The 23441-nt window shown below is 37.2% G+C and overlaps 1 protein-coding gene and 1 long non-coding RNA gene across 3 annotated transcripts in view; one reads left to right on the forward strand and one right to left on the reverse strand.

Moving 5' to 3' along the window:
• The window catches only part of smtnl1 (smoothelin-like 1), a 33909-nt gene extending 11603 nt beyond the window's left edge, over positions 1 to 22306 (reverse strand). For both annotated transcript variants that reach the window (XM_065249259.2, XM_065249258.2), the window contains exons 1-3: positions 22123 to 22306; positions 17762 to 18363; positions 17426 to 17540 (exon numbers count right to left, since the gene is read on the reverse strand). In XM_065249259.2, coding sequence (XP_065105331.2) covers positions 17426 to 17540; positions 17762 to 18363; positions 22123 to 22188 — 783 coding nt within the window. In that variant the 5' untranslated portion in view covers positions 22189 to 22306. The remainder of the gene's footprint in view (positions 1 to 17425; positions 17541 to 17761; positions 18364 to 22122) is intronic.
• LOC135749518 (uncharacterized) lies at positions 2731 to 13927 on the forward strand. The gene is made up of 3 exons (XR_010532409.2): positions 2731 to 3117; positions 4132 to 4267; positions 12421 to 13927. It is a non-coding gene; the product is annotated as an uncharacterized lncRNA (long non-coding RNA).
• Positions 22307 to 23441: the final 1135 nt, after the last annotated feature.

Here is a 23441-nt window from a genome sequence, read left to right on the forward strand (position 1 = left end):
GTTTCCCTTTAGTGTAGTGTTTTATAGCATTTATATCACACGTTTATTCTTTATATACATTGAAAGTTTTAATGGCTACTGAGATGTACATGTGTGCATTTATGTAATGTATCTTGACTGTTCTTGATTGTAAGTCAATTATTTTTACAGTATGACTCATATTATATGTATAATATATATTTATTATGTTTGGAAACTTAACAGTTTTAAAACAAACAGTAGAGGAAAAAAGAAAAGAAAAAGACAGGCTATATGTTAAAAGACATAAAACTGTCAAATATGAAATATTTAATAAATTGTTTAATAGAATACATGATATTATTGCTTTTTAGTATAACCAATTGAAATCTTTAATCTTTCTAAATAAATTATAAATGTAACGTGATGAAAACGCTATAAACATTAACAGACTTCAATGAGGAACAAACACCGGCGCCGTCTTTGATTCATAAGTTCTGATACCAAATAAAGTCAACTGCATCAATAGTCCTGTATCCATTGCAAACATATTTTATTATAAGTCTTAAAAATGTCCATAACATAAAATCATTGTCAGCATACCATAGTTTGACTTGTACTGCGCTGCACTGATTTCTAAAGACTGCGGCGATAGCGTTTTGCGCTCAAACAACGCTAAGAGAGAGCTTACGAATGGTCCAGACCAACCTTACGAAAGTGTGACTCTACAGAAGGTATAATAAGCGTACAAACGTTTTGGGAATCGTGCCATAGAGTTAAGAGAGAGGTTAAGGAATAGGACTACTTAGCGATAAGAACGTTTTGGGGAACCGGGCCCTGTTAAATACTTATTTTATTTGATTATATTATTATTATATTATTTGTATACACCTAAATAATATAATTTATTATTTAAAATATAATTTTTTTTATATTAAATCATCTATTTTGGTTTGTCCAACTAAAAAAAATCACCCAAGTGACAAAGATATTTTATTAAGTTATTTTAATTATTCATTTTAGTGATATTTAAGCCACTGAATTATTTAGTTTAATTAATTACTGCGTCACGTTAATGTTCCAATATGTTTTTTTAATTCTGGCCAGGAATAAATAAAACGGTATATGTATATAACTTATTAATAAGGTATATAGTGATTTTGATCTTTTAATAGCACTGTATTTAATGCATTAGAATGCATTAAGCGTCATGTTAATGTCCCTAAGGTTGTGTTTAGTTTTTTTTTATTAATAAAACTGTAAATGAAGTATGACTCCTTAATAAGGTATATAGTAAACTTGATCTTTAAATAGCAATGTATTTATGCGTTAAGCATCATGTTAATGTCCGGATGTTTTTTTTATTATTCCGTGCAGGAATTAATAAAACACTTTAAGACCCAAGATGTATGAATTTGATCCTTATATAGCACTGTATCAATGTGTTAGCTCACGTTATGTCCCATTGTTTTATTTTTAATTCTGGGAAAGAGTTAATAAAACTGGATTTATACACGACCCAGGTGTATGAATTGTATCCTTAATAGCAATGTATTAATGTATTGAGCTGCGATAAGCGTCACTATTCTGATGATTTTAAAGAAATACTGGGCAAAAATTTATAAAACTGATTTTAGTATGCGTCATTAATAATGTGTATAGTGAATTTGATCTTTTAATAGATGTGCATTGTGTTAATAATGTCCCGATGGTTTAAATGCAATTCTGGGCACTAAAACGTGGGCACGATTTAGCTTAAAGGAGGGAACGAATTACTTAAACGTGGGCACGATTTAGCTTAAACGAGGGAACGAATTACTAAAACGTGGGCACGATTTAGCTTAAACGAGGGAACGAATTACTAAAACGTGGCCACGATTTAATAATTTGTGGGAACGAATTGCTAATTCGTGGCCACGATTTTAAAAAAAAGTTTTACCATGTCATGAGACGGGCTCGGTAGGAATAAAGGGGTAACAACCAGGATATATGCAGTAAAGTACTGCGTAAGTTCAGCGAATTTACAGCATACATTTCTGTAATTATAGTATACTTCCCAGCGGGCACCTTGATGTCAATTTGACGTCAAATATTAGGCAAGATTTGATCAAGATGCTGCAAAGCATCATTTCAAAGTTAGATTATACATTAAGTCCTACTGGTGGTTAATTTGTGAAAATATGAGTTTAATCCCATACTGAAATTGATTATGTAAGTATACGGGCCAACATGTTTGACATTGAGTTGACGTCAAATCAACGTCATGTTAGGCGTTCAGTTGATGTCAAATTGACATCAAATTGATATCAATGTAAATTTAAAATAATAAAATAATTAACTGGGGCCTCAAAATGCATCCATTTGGCACATATGTTTTGAATCATATTGGAATTCTGCATAAAAGTGGACTTCTGCAACTTCTGTGGGTAAAACAAATAAACAAACAAAAAAAACTATTTATGTGAATTACTGATATTGAAATAATTAAGCGAACAGTAATTATTATATTTGACAAAAAAGGGCAGCATTTTTGCTGTAACCCCACATGAAGTACTTATTTTTTTTTTTAATCGTTTTTTATTTTTAGTGATATTATATACTTTAAAATTAAAATACATTTGCTGTAATTGATAATGAAATTGTAATACCCTATAATGTAAGCATATAAAGTATTAAAACTACATGGTAATTTATGGAAAATTTACATTAGTTAGAGTTTTCATAGTGAAAATGCTACATATTTTTAAATTATTTAAATTTTCTTGTCTTTAACTGATAGATGCAATGCTAGGGTTCTTAAAAAAAATCATATTTGTTTAAAAAAAAAATTATTTTAATTATGAAAAATGTAAGACCTACAATGCCTATTTATATTCTCTATTCCTAATACCACCTGTAGATGGCGCCATAGCTTTTGGACATTATTGGGTTTCTCTGCAGCTAAAGAATGGACTTCAACAATTTATTTATTTATTTTTGTGTGTAAATTGATGCAAACCTAGGATGACAATGTTATACATGTATACACGGAAAAACATAAAATAAAAAATATTTGGAAGATTTATGACGTTGATGACCGTTGAAACGCACGTCATCACGTCAGGCCAGCTGTGAGGGAGGAAAGTCGAAGCAGCTCGAGAAAGTTGGCGCTTTTATCAGGTGAGTAATAAACATCTCATGAAATAAAACATAATTTGGTGACTTTAAAAACTTAGAAGATTGTGTTTTGATTAAATATTTGACGTTGCAATGATTAATTTGTTCTTTTTGTGAATTGAAATTACCCGTTAGTTAATGTAACATTACTGTGAAGGATTCTGAGGTAATTTAACAGAGTTAGATCCATTAAGCAGATAACTTGTTTTTTTTAATGTCTACGATTTTGAAATGTCGCGAGGAATGTTAGTTTTACAGTTTTTGTTCGTACTAATAAAAGTGATTCAAAAAATTGTCCACTAAAGTTGGATGCGAAATTAATATGACGTAACGTTAGCGTAGGCAACATCATTGTTTTGCTTTATCAGTGCAGTTGGATCATTGAATCGGTAAGTTAGGCTATATTGTAACTGTACACAGCGAGTTCCCCAGTACGACGTTCTCGCACACGAATGACATTTGAACCGCTTCATTTAAGCTATTGAACTTTTCAGTCATATGTCGTGTTGGTAGTAAAAAATCTTTTGAAGGTGGTGAAAAAGGTAGTAAATTCATCTCTATGATTCCTGAATACACCCTGATTGAATCATTTAAAATAAACCACAGAGATTGCAAGATGTGAATGAGCTTTGATCATTTAGTAAAACTGGTTAATTCAGTTGGCCATTGTGGGCTAAAAAGTTAGTTAAAGGTGATAAAAAGCTTTATTTTATTAAAAACATTCCTGTTTGGTAAAATAATTAATGTTTTATATACATTTTTACTTAATAATTGTCATTTTAATCAAATTTTATTAGAAATAATAAGTTGAAGTCACTTTGGGTAAGCCACTTAAAGGTACGGTAGGCCTACGTGTGTGTACAAGTTAAGATCAGGATGACACCACCTCCGCCTCCTTTTGTGCCAGGAAAAACCCTGAAAATACACCTTATGAATGTAAAATGACAGTTTTAGGAGATGTAAGCTGCTGCTCATTCCACCTGATATTTAACACCCTGTCTCTCTTGTCTTTGTCAGATCGTTTGTTTGGAGTCTCTGTTTGTTCCAACCATTGTGTTCCTTCATGCTCCTCCAGAGACTACTATCCGGATTGTCCGTGCCAGTGTTGTGACTCTTGCATCTTTCACTGTGTGATGTTGTCCGGGGCCCGAGGGTGAGTGGGTGCTCTGAATCTCTCCCTGTGATTTGCTTATCCAGGGTTTTTTCCTCTCCTTGTATGTTAGCCTATATGTGCTGTTTGGTGTAACAATGGACCGAGTTCCACATAGGGCTGTCGCGGTAACCGCAATCCTGTATTTCCGCACTGCTGAGAAGCTTAACCGCATGAATGACACGTAACCGCAACAACCGCGCTTTTCACATTAAATTCATATATAGCTATGCCCTTCTTGTTTTTCACATCATTAATAATATAATAAATAATATAATAAAGGCCAAATAGATTGTCAAGAGTTAAGAGAGTAACTTGTTTTTCGTAAATTTCAATTCAAAATGTAATACTATACTATTCATATTTCGTTAAATCATACAGTGAATGTGTGAAAGAAGTGAAACTAAGATGACAGAATAGCTGCGTCGTCTGCATCTAGATGCAGTTTTAAAGATTAAAATTACTTTAATTTAACTGATCAACACAAATACAAAGCACCATAATATAACTGATTGCTTACCAGCATTAAAACCACTTAAAATAAAAACATTTAGTTTTTTTCTTTGTGTATCTACAGCGTCCGCTCCGTGGATGAGGAAACTGCAGCAATTAATGCCGGTTACTTTATTATTAACTGACTGAACACTTGACTCTTACCTGGACATTTAGATATTAAAGTTTTTTGTCACCAGTCTCTGCCTGAAACATTAGAAACATTGATGATCATCTGCCGACCTGATTGTTTCTGCACGTCCTCTATTTTACAGAGAGTTCGCTTAATTAACGGCTTTTCGTTCAGTTCGCGTGAGCTAAACATTTTTGTTCTGTAATTTGTTCTCGCATAGGCTATATTTCTACATATTTTTCGACCAAGTTACACTCGGGATATAATTTAAGTTGTTATAGATAGCATTTAAGCTTGATCTGAAATTATGACAAATCAGTCTAAAAATGATCTATCCAGATTAAATAAGCCAAAACAATTATTTATTCGTTTTCATACTTAATAGATACAAGTTAATTTATCTACTAATATACTATTGAAATTGCCATAAATAAATATTCATTGCCTTCTATATTGCATTCGTTTTGTACATTTACAGGTGCATAAATACGGTCTAATTTACATGTATTTTTAAGACACTGCTTTGTTTTGTATGGTTCAGGGGTGAAGAAGGCCTTTAAAAAACACGGCTATGTTGTGTTATAATAGGTACTACATTACTTCTTTTGTATGATTAGATGATGTACTGTTGTGTGTCTATTCAGTGTTACCCATTGTGCGGCAGACTTTTATCCATCACAGATGCACAGTGGCTATACTGTAGGGGTGTAATAATTAATTGTACAATTATTATGCCCAGTTTCCTTTCAATACGGTTCACTTCGCATTGCGTCAGTTTAGCTGACGCTATGGGGGGGGAAACTCCTGTTTACTCCGTGACTGAAGCCTATTGGTTAACGTCTGTACAAAGTACAGACCAATGACGTTTGAACCCGCGCGCGGGATGCACACGTCCTTATATAAGCGCGGTTCAATCGTCAGGAGCTAATTATTTTCTCCTTCAGCGAGAACCTCTCGCTGCTCCAAAGAAAAGAAGAAGCCTTACCTCGCCGTTGACAAAAGCCCTGCAGCGGAGTCCAGGCCTAGCATCTTCCCCTGCCGTTTTCCGGCTGAGAACCGAAGATAGCAGAGTCCAGGTCTAGCATCTTCCCCTGCCGCTTTCCGGCCGAGAACCGAAGATAGCCTTTGCTTGCCGTGGTACGAGCCCTATGCCTGACGAGGTCTCCCCTGCGGCCGCCCGGTAAGATCAATATTTTTAATATAAAGCTATAAGTTAAAAGAGCAGGCGCTGTTGTAATAGCGTCCAGCACAGCGGCTCGGTGAGCCTCTCTGCTATGAATTTCCTCCGAGCGCGTTACCGGTCTGGCACCTCCCACGCCAGGACCGCGCTTATGCTTTGGTTGTCTTATCCATGTTTCGTGCTCCCCTTGCTGTTCCTCTCTCGCCGAGATGAACACACGGCGAGCCATGAGACTAGATGGATGCATAGACAAGCACACACGGACTAACCCCCCCCTGTGTTCTGTCACACCGCAACCGTTCATGCTTACAGAGTCCCTTCGCTCCTCTCACATTCAGTGGCGAGATCTCTGGCACATATATTAATCCCCCGAGTGCATCGGGTGATACCGTTCATACGACGCATGGCTATTCTGTCTGTGTTGCTGCTCCCCTCTGCCGTTCCTCTCTTGTTGAGATGAACAAGCGGGGAACCGTAGAACTGGATGCATACGACAAGCAAACACGGGCGGTCTGCCCCTGTTCTCTGTCATAGCACAGCCACTCGTGCTCCACGCTCGCGGAGTCCCTCGCCCCTTTCCCCACAGTGGTGAGGTCTCTTAACGGCTTAGTTAGCACGCGGTATTACGGCTCACTGCCTCTAAATGCAGCTGTCTAGTGTTCAACGATTACAGAGCTTCATGCCCCTCCCCTCCTGGAGCGGCGCGATCTCATTCGTCTGCTCGATAGGGCGGATTTGCCGCTATTGGAGCACCAAGAACACTCATTATAAGAGAGCTTCATGCCCCTCCCCTCCTGGAGCGGCACAATCTCATTCGTCTGCTCGATAAGGCGGACACGCCTCTATTGGAGCGCTAAAACACTTATTATAGAGCTTTACTGGCCTGAGCCTGTCTCACTTCGGATAGCTCACTGTTCGTCTGCCCGGTCATTTCTCTCTGGTTTAGACGGAATCAGAGGCAGAACGAATTTGTTTATTATATACTGAGGCCTGAATACCTCCCTTTATTCAGTCCCGTCCTATATCAGTGCGCTGAATATTAGTACATTCTTATATACCGGGTTTTTCTGCCCTTTTAATAAACGGCAAAACCGCGGGCCTCACGGCAGACTTCCTCTCTGCGATGGGTTCAGTCTGACATTAATACGCACACATAGCCCGCTGTCCATAATTCTATCGACGCTTGCCGAAAAAACCCCGGATTGCCCATATACTGTGTATTGACACCCCACGACTGTACGGTGTCTCTAACACCTTTCTGCCAAATTCGCTCGCAGCCGAAAAAACCCAGGTTTGGCCATATACTGTATATTGACACCCCACGACTGTACGGTGTCTCTAACACCTTTCTGCCAATTTCGCTCGCAGCCCGCCTCAGTTTCTCCGCTACGATGCTGATGGCGCAAACGAGCACGGTCTTACGGCTGTTATTCTCTCTTCCTAGAGAGACGACAGCCTCAGACTTTTGCATGGCTCCAAGCGTTTGAATCGCGCCCTCTCCGGACGGCCACTCAAAGGCTTACAGCCAAGCGGTTTATGACGTTATTCGGACAAATAGCTGATTTATATTAGCGGATCCAAAGATGCTCACACCTCCGCTCCAATACTCGGAGATATTAAGGGTAATATCAACCTCAAGTGAGCTTGCTACCCGCCACAATAAGTTTCAAAGCTCAAAGCGCGCGCACAGTCAGACGCGCGCGGCATCTCGTTTAGGACGGACACACGTACCCCTCTAACGAGCCTCAGAAAGCTGAATATCGTGGCATTCTGTTCATAAGTCCACTTCAGTTTGACTAAGCAAAGGTCCCGCCCCGAGCTGACGGCCGGGACGCTTATGCTTAAGTTACACACGGCTGCATGAAGTGCTGTCATTACAAGCTAGCCCAGCATCTGCTGTGGGTTGAACACGCTTTAAGACGGCAATCAGCCTTCGGCGCGTGGAACGCCGTTTGTCTCATATCAATCACCTTGTACTGCGAATACGGTACATTAAGGGGATGATTTAGCACTGCAGCACTCTCGACCGTGTTATTGTGATAATGCGGTCGGGCAAACTACGGTGGTTTCATTATTTACCGAACCAGACTGAGATCTCCCCCCCTGAACAAGCTGACGAGTCATCTCCTTTATAAACTCATTGCATCGCTTTATAAGCTATGTTCAATCAGAGTGATACGCATCTCATGCTTAAACTACCAAGATTCAAAATATTAACCTGCCTTATGACACATTGACGCAAGCTGCTAGGACCCCTTTCACGAGGCGTCCTTATGCAAAGTCTGATTCATTCTGTCTAGTGACATTGAAAGTCTAAACCCCCGCGAATCGTGGGTGGAACACTTTTCTCCTCACTACAGAGGCACGGCGGCTCTCTCCCCTACCTATATCTATGTGGCCGTGATAACAGCGAACCACGCTTTTACGACCGACCATTAATTTAATTCAGAGCATGGGCATGGTCTTAGAGGTTTCTCATTTGACAATTGTGACACGGCCGGCTGGTCCCCGCCATCCACGTTGTCAGTTTACAGCTTCGACATCCCTGCTTCGCGCACTACTGAGGTTTGTTGCATTAAAGGTGCGCCCATTAGCTCACCTGTATGCACGATATGGTTTTTAGTTATATGCGTCCACTGTGCGCTTAGAGAAGCTCACATGTACACGCTATAACATTTTGGTATACAATAAGATGCGCTTGGAAAAGCATTGGGTGCCCACCGTTACGTTCATCAATCATATCTGTACACATTCACGGCGCGTTCTGTGCACTGATTTATCTATACGCATTCACGGTGCACTGAAGAGTTCACCCGTGTGCGCACAATTTATTAACAGAACACATGACGGCGCGCTCGAGAATCTTGCCGGCCTGTGCATTATAACACTCTGATTCATCTATATGCATTCACGATGTATTCAAGTGTTCACCTGTGCCCGTGCAATTTATAGTCAATACACATTTACGGCGCGCTTGGAAAGCTCACCGATCTGTGCACTATAATACTACCTATATGCATCCCGATGCGCTCGAGGGCGCACCTGGGTTCACACTATTGTGGTATCTGTATAATCCAACGCTACGAACCGTTCTGCCGCATATTATAGTCAGATCGGCCGTTCGTGAGCTTCGCAGATCACTCACTACACGTATGTCTGTTGCTAACAGTGGTTATTTAGATGGATCGTTGAAACCATCGCACTGGCTCACGCCCCTCTATGAAATATGTCCTATATAGAGCCCACTCTGTGCGAGTTTGGCTTCTTCATGAACTTGGTCTACAGGGGTATCTATATTTGATATCTGCTACGCGGCCGGCTGGTCTTCGCCGTCTACGTTGTCAGATTGTACAGCTTAGACGTCTCTGCCCTACGAGCGCAGGTTCTCTCAACTCAATCATGCACGCTCATGCGTTTTATGTGTACACCACGGTGCGCTCAGCGAGCTCACCAACGTGACTCTGAATTTACTTATCTCGCACAGCCGCGGCGCGCTCAGTACCTCGCCGTCTTGTGCTATGTTATGTGCCCCCGGTGCGTTTAAAACCCCACCGTGTGCGCGTCAACAATTTATATGGTGCTTACACATTTGCTTTAAAGCGGTGAATATGCCGGGTATAGGGCCACACGCAGTGTCTCTCCGGTAAGGCACTTCAGTACGTTGTGTAAGCACAGCGTGATGGGATTACGTTCCCCCATAGCGTCAGCTAAACTGACGCAATGCGAAGTGAACCGTATTGAAAGGGAACGCTTAGGTTACTCACGTAACCCCGGTTCCCTGAAATAACGGGAACGAAGCATTGCGTCTCTTGCCATGCTACAAACGTCTACTCAGCGAGTGTTATTCTGCTGCACGCTTCAGTCGAATAATAATGAGCTCCTGACAATTGAACCGCGCTTATATAAGGACGTGTGCATCCCGCGCGCAGGTTCAAACGTCATTGGTCTGTACTTTGTACAGACGTTAACCAATAGGCTTCAGTCACGGAGTAAACAGGAGTTTCCCCCCCATAGCGTCAGCTAAATTGACGCAATGCTTCGTTCCCGTTATTTCAGGAATCCGGGGTTACGTGAGTAACCTAAGCGTTTCTCAATAAGTTATGGTCAAATGCTGCCACATCCAAAAGCCAGAGGGCGCTCTCATGCATAAACTCAAAATATGTTATATATGTTATTTATCTACAAATGTTCAGACAAAATTAAAAGCACAGGTTTTAAAAGTGTGAAATCTGTTATACCTATGCCACCTTTAGTTAAAGGTCACGTTCTTCTATATCCCTTTTTTTAAACCCTAGTTAGTTTGTAATGTTGCTATAATAGCATTAATAATACTTGTAAAATGATGAAGCTCAAAGTTCACTCCCAGGTGATATGTTTTCTTTAACAGAATTCCTCTGAATACCTCAAAGCCTACAGCGAACGGCCGGTTTGGACTTTAGCCCTCTACTTCCCGCTTTAATGACCTCAGTAGAATTTTTTTTTTACTAAACTCCGCCCACAGGAATACGTCAGTCATCTGCTTAGCTAACGGCAAGCTATGCTGCTATCGAATCACAACACACTAAACAAACTACACAATCAGATAGGGCTGGGCGATAAATCGATTTTATCGATTAACTCGAATGTGTAGTTTAACATCGATTTGTTTGAATTAAATCGGTTTCCTCTTTAACATCCGCTAACACTCCCCTCTGTGCTCCCGTAGTTCCGAGTGGGCTCAGCCCTCCCCCGTACGTTTGCCATAGAGACACCAGGGCTTGCAAATTTTTTTAATCCCTGATAGCCCTTCGGGCAGGCACTCTTTCATTTTTGGTAGCCCGAAATGAATTCAAGTAGCCCGAATAAAAAATACACTGTTTAATGTAGAATATTGATAAATCCAGGATTTCCATGTAAGCCAACTATTTCTGCCCATCCCCAGCTAACAATTTGGTACCCAAAACGTTCCCCTAACATTAGTTTTTGGTTTCTAGAATGTTATTTTCCAAGGTTTTTGTTTAATAGCAAGGAATGTTTTCTTAAAGAAAATAAACATTCCCCTACTGTTATTTTTAGGTTATTTTAACATTCCCCTAACGTTAGAATAATTGAATGTTATATTACTGAATGTTATATTATATGAATGTATTATAACACAGGTTATTTTTAATTTAATTTAATATAATAAAATACCTCAACACATATTTAGATAACATGGTATTTTATCAAATATATAAACAACCAGTGACTTTAACACAATATAGAAGACTTAAAACAGATATTTATTAAAAAGGAATAAACATTTAATTCCCTTTAGGTTAACAGATCTTACCATAGCCGTTTATTTTCACTAGAATAATGTTAGACTCTGAGGTAAAACGAAATGACAAACACACATTCTATTCGCTTTAGGTAAATGTAATATCTTACCACTGCTGTTTAGTCACCTATCAAAAGCTTCTAACATTATATTCTGTTAATAGCATAGACGTGTCAAATCGATCGGAAATCACTCAAATATATTTTCCTTCTCATATATTTAAGTTACTACCTGAAGAAAGAAAAAAGAAACGCTAAAACAATGTTATTCTATGAGGTAAATTTTTTTTTTAAATGACTTGAGTTCGCACTGAGCACAAGAGCAGGCAGGTGCTTGTGAAGAGTGAAGCCGGGGGAAGCGCGTGCAGAGGGTCGCGTGCAGAGGGTGAGCATGTCACGCTTTCTGTTTGTGTCACTGTCACGTATTGGTTACTCAACTTTTTTGTCCTAATTTCTAACCATTGTCGCTTCGGTTTAGGGTTAGATTTACATAAAATTACATCCTTACCTAAACAAACTCTAACCCCAACAGGTGAAATCTGGTTAAAGTTTAGAAAATATAAAAGAATAAGCCTTGTATCTTTTTTTTATAAACCAATATTTAAAGTGACAAATACTTAAAGTGACATATAACACAAGCACCAAATCTAACCCTAAACCGAAGCGACAATGGTTTGAAAATAGGACAAAAAAGTTGAGTAACCAATACGTGACAGTGACACAAACAGAAAAGCGTGACATGCTCACGCTCAAACACGGCAAAGCATGACATTTTCACGCTGCTCCATGCGTGAAATAGTCACGTAATTTCGTGATATAGGGTTGGTGTGTCTGTCTCTCTGTCTTGCACTCTTGATGCTTTAGAGTTTCACCCATTCATTCATGCTGTGCACTTTTTTATATCGTGGCTGATTTGTAAATTGTACACACACAAAAACATTTTTTTTTTCATATTTTCCCATTCATTTCCTATTATTGTACTAGTGTAACAAGTTTTTTCTTTTTTGACATTCTGCTAAATATATAAATATTTCTCTACTTGTGTGATTACAGGTGGCAATTGCATCAGAGGGAGAAGACTTCACAGTGCCTCCCTATACATGGATGTCAGCTGACGTCAATCACTTGTCTTCCGCCATTTTGAGGACCTGAAGTGGTCGCAAAAGAACTAGAAGCTATGCCTTCAATATGCTGTGAGCATCAAAATCGCTATTTTAACAACACTAAGAAGGCTCAACACAACATGATATTTTGCTCGAAGTATCGCCTATGTCTCTACACGTGAACTCGAGCATTGAGAACATTGTTTGTGAACACAGAGTTAACTAAAAAGAATGTTTTGAACAACTCACTTTGGATGATTTGGCGTCCGCTCGCCGCTTTCTTCTCAGTCAAGATGTATCGAACTCCAATTGCGACGTAAGGAGGGAGGAGAGTAAAGATGATATCTCCTAAAGCATAGTTCCTTAAAAAAGTCGTTGTTTTGTTGCAAGTGAAAAACAATATTGACCTTCTAGTTGAAAAAGGAGCCTTATATGAGATTCATTCATTCGCATTCGGAAATCGATTATATACGTCTGGCAGAGATGACGAGCGGACACCATAACAGCCAAAGTCAGTTGTACAAAACCTTTCTTTTTAGTAAACTCTGTGTACAAAAACAATGTTCTCAATGCCCGCGTTCATGTGTAGAGATCCAGGTGATACTTCGAGCAAAGTTTCATGTTGTGTCGCGCCTTCTTATGTTGTAAAATAGTGGTAGTTCGGTAGCAGCGGACAGCGGCTGGAAGAACGCATCAGGGATCGAGAAGGCATAACACCCTAACCAAGATATATTTTTTTAAAGTAGCGTTTATTTTCATGACAGTCAAGATGCGACATGTTGTCTTTCGTAGCTTTTTACTGTATCCGTAAGAATCATAGACAGTAAAAGATAAGAAATCCGTAAGTCGTAGCAAGGTAGCCAATGCTTGTCAATAGCCTACTGGTACTCGGAAGGTCCTCAAGATGGCGGCATGACGTAAAAGGTCACATGACTGAAATCTATCTATACTGCAGGGACAACCTTGCAGTCATATGCAAAGGATTTGCTGAAATTTCTTTCATCCTGCCCCCAGCTGAAATCGAAAATTGAAAAAATGAAGGCAGCAAACAAGCTGTTGCCTATAAAAAAACAAATTTAGGGGTTAATTATTTTCAAATAATTAAATTGATGTTCTTTTGTTAAATTGTTCATTCATCGTTAGTTGTTTTGACAGTTTCTTGTTATTCTTTTAAAATTGTTAGTATTTAATATGTTATAGTTTGGATAAATATTTTTGTTTTAAATAAACTTGTTTTGGGTTAAATTAAGGTGTTTCTACTATGCTTTTAAATTTGTAATTTAGTTCTTTGTTGATAACTTTGGCTGAAATTAGGTTTATCTACACCAGTACTCTAGTATTGAATTTACCCTATAACTACACAGAACAAGGGGGTAACAAGTGCCACTTTAATTTACAGCCCGCAGATGTCGTACTTACTCTGTAACTACGTGAAACAAAGGTGTAACAAGTGCCACTTTAATTTACAGCCCGCAGTTTTCATACTTACTCTGTAACTACGTGAAACAAAGGTGTAACAAGTGGCACTTTAATTTACAGCCCGCAGTTGTCGTACTTACTCTGTAACTACCTGAAACAAAGGTGTAACAAGTGCCACTTTAATTTACAGCCCGCAGATGCTGTACTTACTCTGTAACTACAGGAAACAAAGGTGTAACAAGTGCCACTTTAATTTACAGCCCGCAGATGCTGTACTTACTCTGTAACTACGTGAAACAAAGGGGTAACAAGTGCCACTTTAATTTACAGCCCGCAGATGCTGTACTTACTCTGTAACTACAGGAAACAAAGGTGTAACAAGTGCCACTTTAATTTACAGCCCGCAGATGCTGTACTTACTCTGTAACTACGTGAAACAAAGGGGTAACAAGTGCCACTTTAATTTACAGCCCGCAGATGCCGTATTTACTATGTAACTACATGAAACAAGGGGGTAACAAGTTTGACTTAGACTGTAACAACACAAAATATTGTATATTTACACAGTAACTACAGAAAATAGTTCTAGTTTTGCTTGCTTTGCTTTCACTATAGTTGCCTTGCCTATTTTTAATTTTGCTTGATGACCCAAAAAATTCCTGTACTCTTTTTCTTAAGGTAAGTAACCTTTGTAATATTAAAAATATAGGAATTTATAACTTCGTCACAATCCCCATTTCCATACTCTACCATCTGCATTCCTGTGCTTACTGATAGTGATCGCAGACTATTGTCACAGCTGTTTATTCAATACAGTGGGGGTTAAAGGTGTGGTCTTCTGATTGGTCAGTTTAAATGTATCATGTTAGGTTTAGTCACATGGTCAAGGGATAGAGAATAAAGGTCTTGGTTTTCATGAGCTCTGGGCTTTTGCCTTTTGGCATTTGCCTTTTGCTTGCTTCCCTCTGCTTTTCTTCTTTACCTGAGTTCTTGGGTTTAGGCCATTAAGATTCCAGTTCTAAATGGTGATTCTCTTTCATCTAAACTTTCTTTCTTTCTCTGTTCTCTATCTTATCAGGTAATATCTCACATACATTGGAAACAGTTAATTGTTTGTATTAAGTACCCTTTCATGCATTTATAGTGTAATCATTTCAATTGTTACTTTAAGTCAGTACTGTTACTAAACCTTTTCATTTACAAATCTGTTGTTTAGTTTTGATTTAGTGTTAATACTTAAATGCTAGATATTGCAATTAATATATTTATATTCTAGCAATGCTCTCCCACATATCTTGCTATTATAACTGCACTTATTTCCGTCGTTAGTAGGTTGCAGAAGGGTGATAATTGACCAGAAATACACAGTTTTATAATATCATGCTGTTAACATTTCTCAGTCATTTTGGCATTCCTACAGACTGAACCACTGTAATGAATCCACCCTTACACCTTTATTGAAAATTGTACTAATAAATAGCATAAACACATTAACTGAATTTCAAGTTTTGTTGTTCAGTAATCTCCATCACATGCATCATGAAATGAAAAAATATGGTACCCCGTGGTTAAAAAAATACTTGGCCTAAATATATTTTATACCTATATTATTTCAAAAATATATGTGGTGTATGACTATGATTGAATGAAGACCCAGCGTACGTTACAACCATCTCAGAGGTCTCTTCTGAATCAGCGCAGTTTGTGGAATCCATGTGAAAGCAGATGACGCCAGTGTGATCACCACGCACCAGCTATATGTGGAAAAGAGTATGATCGAGCCAATTCAGTGAATGTGTTTTCTCGCTAAATTACTCTCAAACATAAAATTGTTTTGCATGTAGCCTAGACCATATCACGTAGGCCTAATATTTGAATCGTTAGCCAGAGGTTACTTACTGTATAAATAATTTGTAATTTCCCACGTCTTTAGCATAATATGTAATATTACATAATGCCATGTAATATTAAAATAATTAGCCCTTAGTTATAACATACTGCATATATTATTTGTATTTTTCCTGGTTGTTACCCCTTTGTTCCCCAAATATTATAAATTGTTCTTTTAAAATTACACGTATGTACTTTATAAGTATAGCCTACTGTAATTACAGAAATGTATGCTGTAAATTCGCTGAACTTACGCAGTACTTTACTGCATATATCCTGGTTGTTACCCCTTTATTCCCCGAATATTATAAATTGTTCCCTTATAATTACACGTACGTACTTCATAAGTAAACTATAATTACAGAAACTTACGCAGTAAATTCGCTGTACTTACGCAGTACTTTACTGCATATATCCTGGTTGTTACCCCTTTATTCCAAAAATATTATAAATTGATCCCTTATAATTACACGTATGTACTTCATAAGTAAACTATAATTACAGAAATGTATGCTGTAAATTCGCTGTACTTACGCAGTACTTTACTGCATATATCCTGGTTGTTACCCCTTTATTCCCCAATATTATAAATTGTTCCCTTATAATTACACATACCTACTTCATAAGTACACTATAATTACAGAAACATACGCTGTAAATTCGCTGTACTTACGCAGTACTTTCCGGGCTGTAATCTAAAGCGTTACCTTATATTTTTCCTACAAAATCGCAGCGATGACCCTCAGAATGCTTGCATTCCCCTGGAGCCATTTGAATTACTTTTGTGAAGGATGGATGCAGATTCTTTGGGCTTGAAGAAAGTAGACCCCATTTCTAACTGTTATAAGAGCTATGACATTTTCTGAAATAACTAAAAAATAATGGAAATATGTATCTCGGATGGCCTCAGGGTGAGTAAATAATGTAATTTTCATTTTTGGCCGATCTATCACTTTAAATGCATGGGATTATTGTAAAGATAAGTATATAAGTGGTTTCAGATCAGTTCTGTCTGGACATGAAATAAAAGTTATTCAATATACTTTTTGAGAAACCTTAAGAAAATTTTTTTATGTTTAGGGCTTAAAAAGCTACAGCTGACTAAAGTTTTTCGTGTTTCATTAGTTCTTCAGATCAGTGTTCAATCTTAAAAAAAGGGGGCATAGAAGAACAATTTTTGGCTGAATGGTATAAGGTTTCAAAAAGGTTCTTTGTGGGGGAAAAATGGGACTTTAGGTTATAAAAATGTAAGAAAGAAATTGTTTTACCATGACTGAAGAACCTTTTAATCCCTCTTATATTTAGGAGTGTAGTGTTTTGCAACTTTGAACCATCTATCTCCCATCAACCTTTTGGTCACATAAGTGATTGGTCAATACATGGACCCTTTGACGGCTGGAAACCTTATTTTTCATAAATATAACAATTCCTGTAAAAATTACCAATTAAAGGTATAACAGCATTTGCACCTTAAGTATTCTCAAATCCACCCTAAAAGAATCCATATCCTCTTCCTGACAGTGTAATAGATGTTTTTTTTAATGTATTATTTCTAATGAGACAAGGATTTCTCTAATGCATCAGACGAGCTTTTTTGAAGTGAAACTTTCATTATAAATATGTTTGCACTTGCAATCTTTGCTTACCTCATATGCCTGTGTTTTGTTTATGCACCACTGGAGAATTTTCTGTTTAATTGATGCTCCGCCGGCCATGCCTATAGACGTCCGCTGAACTTTAAAGTTTCGAACTCCTGGGGTCCTACAATAAGCCAACATACAGTACTCACACAAATGCTAAAGACTTTACGGATGAGAAATCATACAGCAACAGTTACAGTGATGCTAGTCAACAAATACAGCAATTGTAGTCAACGTAGTCTGTTGCTATACCATGTTTATGATTGTAATAATAATACCATTTGAATGAATAAAATAATGTAGTTGATCAAAACTTGAATGCTTAAGAAGATAAAGACTTACTGCTCCTTCTGAAACTTAGCCATGGCATCTCTTCTGGCCGAGGGGCGCGCCCCACGTGCACATACTGATGACTTTGTTGGAGCTCTAGGGGCAGAACTAGTTGCGCTTTTCCTTCCAGTATTGTTTTGGTTGTCCTGGACATGATCTTTATTTTGTTTAATCTCTTTTGTATCTGTGACCTCCTCTGTCTTTTTAGTTTGACCTACAGAGTCATTTGCCCTCTCGTCTCCTTTGTTCTTCTCCTCAAGTTTTCCTTTCTCCTCACAGATGTCATCAGCTTTATCGATATGATTTTCTTTTGCGAGAGACTCATTGTTACTCTCATTTCCTTCCTCATTAACTCTCGCCTCATTGTTTGGTTCCTTAAGTTTTTCTTCTGTGACCTCCTCGTTTTTTTTCGTCACTTCTGTCTCTTTCTCTTCCTCTCTAACTGTGTTGACATTCTCTGTGACTCCGCCCTCTTGCTCACATGCCTCACTCTCATTGGCTTTAGGTTTTGTCTCCTCCTCATCTTCTTTGTTTTCCTCATTAGCTCCACCCCCTGTAGTTTCTGGCTTTGAGACAGCTGTGGTACATTTTGTCTCCTGGGGCTCAGTGGAGTCCTAAGAAGGGCCCAGTCCAAAAATGGTTACAGAGAAACAGAATGAGACTTCATGTATTTATAATACAAATGATTTAGTGCAATGGGGCAGTTACGCTTAGGTGTTTCTTCAGATTGTGATGGGTGAAGTTTAAGAAAGTCTCCCTGTAACCTGCTGTGATGACCTCACTGTCACTAATGCAATTTAATAGAATTGTTACTGTAATGATGAGTAACTTGGTTATGATCTGAACTAAATAACAGTAAATACATTTTATTTTCTCATCCAATCTGAGTGAATATAAAAAGGGATATATTTTAAATATTTTATCTAAAATGTGCAATGCTTATTTGATCAAATCCCTTTGTGTTTAAATTTTGGGGAAATTAGATTCCCCTAGTAATTTTAAAAGCCAGACTGATGCAGACTGTTGTCATTAAATTTTGTGTCTACCTTGGACAGACGACTTTTTAAAATTTCATTCTGGAAGATGAACCTGCGCTCCTCCACCACACTGGACTGTTTTCGACATAATGCAGTGCTGACAGATAAGAGAATGACATCAAAGCAACGCGAGATCGTCTCGAGACCACTGCCTACACTGTAAAAAAAATCTGTAGAAATTGCAACTGGGTTGCCGGTAATTTACGGTAGATTTAAATTTATGTTATTTACTGGCAACATTTTGTTCAAAGTTAAATGAACATTAAACATTTACAAGTCTTTGTCTTTACAGGGTAAAACTAAAAAACAGCATCAAGCAAAATATTCCGGGAAACAAAATCTGAAGCAAAAATCAGAAAAAGGTTTATGATGATTTCTTGTTCCCAGAATGCTTTGCATGAGGCTGTTATTGTATAGTTTAATTCTGTAAAGATAAAGACTTGTTAATATTTAAAATTTATTTAACTTTGAACAAACTCTTGCCAGTAAATAACATAAATTTAAATCTACCGTAAATTACCGGCAACCCAGCTGCAATAACATTGTCATTTCTACGGATTTTTTTTACAGTGTACTAATCGCTTTCGCAAAACTCTCACGTCATTTGTTGATCGGTTTCCGCTGCACTGTAAAAAAATTCCGTAGAAATTGCAGCTGGGTTGCCGGTAATTTACCGTAGATTTACATTTATGTTTTTTACTGGCAACATTTTGTTCAAAGTTAAATGAAAATTAAACATTTACAAGTCTTTATCTTTACAGAATAAAACTAAAAAACAGCATCAAGCAAAACATTCTGGAAAACAAAATCTGGACCAAAAAACAGAAAAAGGTTGATGATGATTTCTGGTTCCCAGAATGCTTTGCATGAGGCGGTTATTGTATAGTTTTATTCTGTAAAGATAAAGACTTGTTAATATTTTAAATTTATTTAACTTTGAACAAACTCTTGCCAGTAAATAACATAAATGTAAATCTACGGTAAATTACCGGCAACCCAGCTGCAATAACATTGAAATTTCTACGGAATTTTTTTACAGTGTGCCCTGTCACTTATGCGCAATTTTTACCAATCCCCTGAATGCACAACTATTTTCATTATTCTCTCTTTTATTTTTATGTCATAAGCGTACTGAACACAGATTAAACAATCAATTTAAAATGATGTAAAAAAACTATCGCATTAGGCCTACTTCCCTCTCATGGTACGCACAGGGCAAACAGCAGTATGTGTGCGGGCGCCACTGCTGTGATGCATTTAATGTCTAAATTCACAATAAGTATCATCACTAAATGTTGTACGTCTAGAGTTTTGATGTCTAGCAGGATTAAGAAATCTTATTACATCCTGTAAAACATACAAAACTATCTTGCTCAAGGGAGAGATCTATAGAGGATTGTGATATGCATACAAAATTGGGTCATTTCTGGCACTTTTTTATGTACTGTATTTCCCTGGTGGACAAAAGTGTCAGTAGTCTCGTCTTTGATCGATGTGTTGATACATAGGCACTCTATCATGTAAGCTTTGCAGATAGAAAATTTATATTTGGTATGACATGTAATTAAAGGTAAGGATGCTATATTTATTTATTTTTTATTCTTAATAAATCTCATAGTATAATTATATTTTTTTATTTTTTTATTCTTAATAAATCTCATAGTATAATTATATTTATTTATTTTTTATTCTTAATAAATCTCATAGTATAATTATATTTATTTATTTTTTATTCTTAATAAATCTCATAGTATAATTATATTTATTTATTTTTTATTCTTAATAAATCTCATAGTATAATTTTTTTCTATTGGATCACCCACGTCTGTCCAGCGACAACCGACCGCCTCCATTAACTTTTATTTAAATTATTAAAACTTTTAATTGACAATTTTTTTATATAATATAGTACTAAATATACAGTATATCTTCTATAGGATCAGTCATGTCTGACTCTCTTTCAAGGTTTTTTTTTTCAAGGACTTTTTTTCAACCCCTTGGGAGTCAGCTGACATTAAATTAACTTAGAACTGTGTTACATTATATATATGTTACATTATTACTCCACTCACTAGTACGGATTAATTTTAGCCGTTGTACTTTGCTACTTTTTTTCTCTTGTTTTTATTAAGGTAAAGCTGCTTTGGAACAAGTAAACAAATGTGAAAAGCGCTATATAAATGAAATTGAATTGAATTTTAAGAAAATATATTCTCAGTGCCCCTAAACATATAATAGGGTATAAACACTTATGTTAATCAATCACATTAATTATTTTCAATAAGTGATTGTCCACTAGCAGGTTGCAATCCAATGGTGAGTCTGTTCTTCATTTAAGATCCTTCATTCAATTTAACATCCTGCATCACAAAGTATATCTTCTTTCCTATGACACACGTCTATATTTGCTTCTCTCGTCCCAAGACTCTTGTGTAACATTCTCCATTTAAGATTTGAGATCACTTTACACTCTCAGAAATAAAGGTACAAAAGTTGTCACTGGGACAAAAAGGTACACCATTGTATCCAAAGAGTGCATATTAGTACTTCAAATGTACATATTGGCAGTTCAAAGATACATATTTGTACATAAATGGTACATATTAGGACCTTTTTTTAAAGGGTACTGCCCCAGTGACCGCGTTGTACCTTTATTTTTGACATTGTAGGGTTTGCGTCTCTGTCTGATCACTTTTGCCTTTGAGGAGCTGTTCCAGGTGTCACATGAGGTCATGATTTACCCGTTGTAAAAAGAGCTGCAGCATTCCATTATATGTACAGGTGTCTGTGTGTGCCTGTAATTATCATGTTGTTGGTACTAAATGTCCCTCCAAAGATATTAATTTACAAAGATAAATAAATTTCTGACCTTGTGGGGACATTTTGCTGTTTCAATGAGGAAACAAGCTTATAAATTAAACAGTATGATGTTTTTTGAAAATCTGAGGTAGGAGAAAGTTTTCTGTGACATAAACTAATTGTTAAAATGTGCATGCGTGCGTGCATGAGCATTAGTAAATATGTTTCAATTGAACTGCCATATGTGAACTGAACTGGAATAAATACCAACGAGCCATTTGGGAATCTGATTTCAACCCAGACAATTATCATATCATTTTCCGTAGCATGTGCCATCTAAAGGGCAACACACACTTAAAATGCAAGTAAAATGCTTATCTGTGGCTTTGTGTGTGTGTGTGTGTGTGTGAGAGAGAAAAACTGTTAATATGCACTTTCCTATAGAACTTGCCAAAATAACAAATACTATAAACGAGTAGGAAAGATCAATGTGAGAATCACATGCAACTACATGTTATTAAACAGTAATATATTTACCTGGTCATGTACGTCCTGTGTGTCCTCTGTATCTCTGGCCACTGTGATATTCTCAGAATCCTCCATTTGTTCGAGGTCGTCTGGGCAAACTGAATGAATCGCCGGTCAAACTACTCACTGAACTATAAGGCACTTCAGAAAGACCCCTGTCTGGTTCCTCCTTCCTCTCTTACTCTCTATCCTCTGTGTCTGTCCTTCTGACCTTTAAAACAACACATGCTCCAAAAATAGTGTTTCCCACTGAACAGCTGTTATTGCTGGAAACCAGAACACAACATTAGATGCACATATAGTACAAAATAAAAATAAACTGCATTGACACACATCCAATAATACTTAAGAGTCCAATAAGAGTTATTCATCACATAAGTGATTTGTATTACATAATATTACATAGGTTCATAAATATTTATAGCTGTTCTAGAAATTAAGATACAGTATGCCTATAAACAGGAAACCTAATGTTGAGTTTGAGTTTATTTATTTAGGAAATGGGACAACGCACATTAATAACCACGCAACTGGAGCATAAAAATATGCCAAATTTAGCCATACTGGCTAATTTTCATTTGTAAACTGTTGTTATTAGATATAAATCACAAACATGATTTCCAAAATATTTAACCCTTTTTACTAGTGAGGAAAATATTCTCTCGTCTTTAGTTTTTTTGCATTAACATAAATCTATACAAATGCACATTTACTATACCAATGGGGTGAGACTTTTTTATGTCCTTGTTTATGTCCACATCGCCCTCAATGATTTTTTAAAACATTATTCATCTTACCTCTGTACTTGCAGAAAGTTGCAATAAAAACTGAAACTCTCTGTTCTTAGTCAGCATATGTATCTCAGATCACACTTATCTTTATATGCATGTAAAGTTCTTCTTATCCTGCGGAGGTGCATCTCTTCTAGTCAACACAACACAGATGGCTTTAAAAATAAACTGCTATCTTAGCTCTCTTTCACTCACCCCCCAAGATTATCTGCTCTCTTCATTCATCTCTCCTCTACATGCTAGCAACTTGTATGTGGCAGTTCATTTCACTCGATTTCCTATAAATGAATACATACAATGAAACTGTATTTTGTTTGGACAATTATATGCACAGAGATATATGGAGACTTTCAGTCAGTGATGTGTTTTCTGTGATCAGAACCAGACGTTGCTTTTCAGTCTATATATTTAGTCACAGCATCCAACAGCAGAGAAAAAGTGAAATGTGTCTTAGGTGCTCACCTTTAGTTTTTTACCCACATAATCTCACAATCAAATAATTGACACAAAATCATTTAATCTGTGCTCAAAATCAAA

Source organism: Paramisgurnus dabryanus, chromosome 16, assembly GCF_030506205.2.
Source record: "Paramisgurnus dabryanus chromosome 16, PD_genome_1.1, whole genome shotgun sequence".
NCBI classification, from domain to species: Eukaryota; Metazoa; Chordata; class Actinopteri; order Cypriniformes; family Cobitidae; genus Paramisgurnus; species Paramisgurnus dabryanus.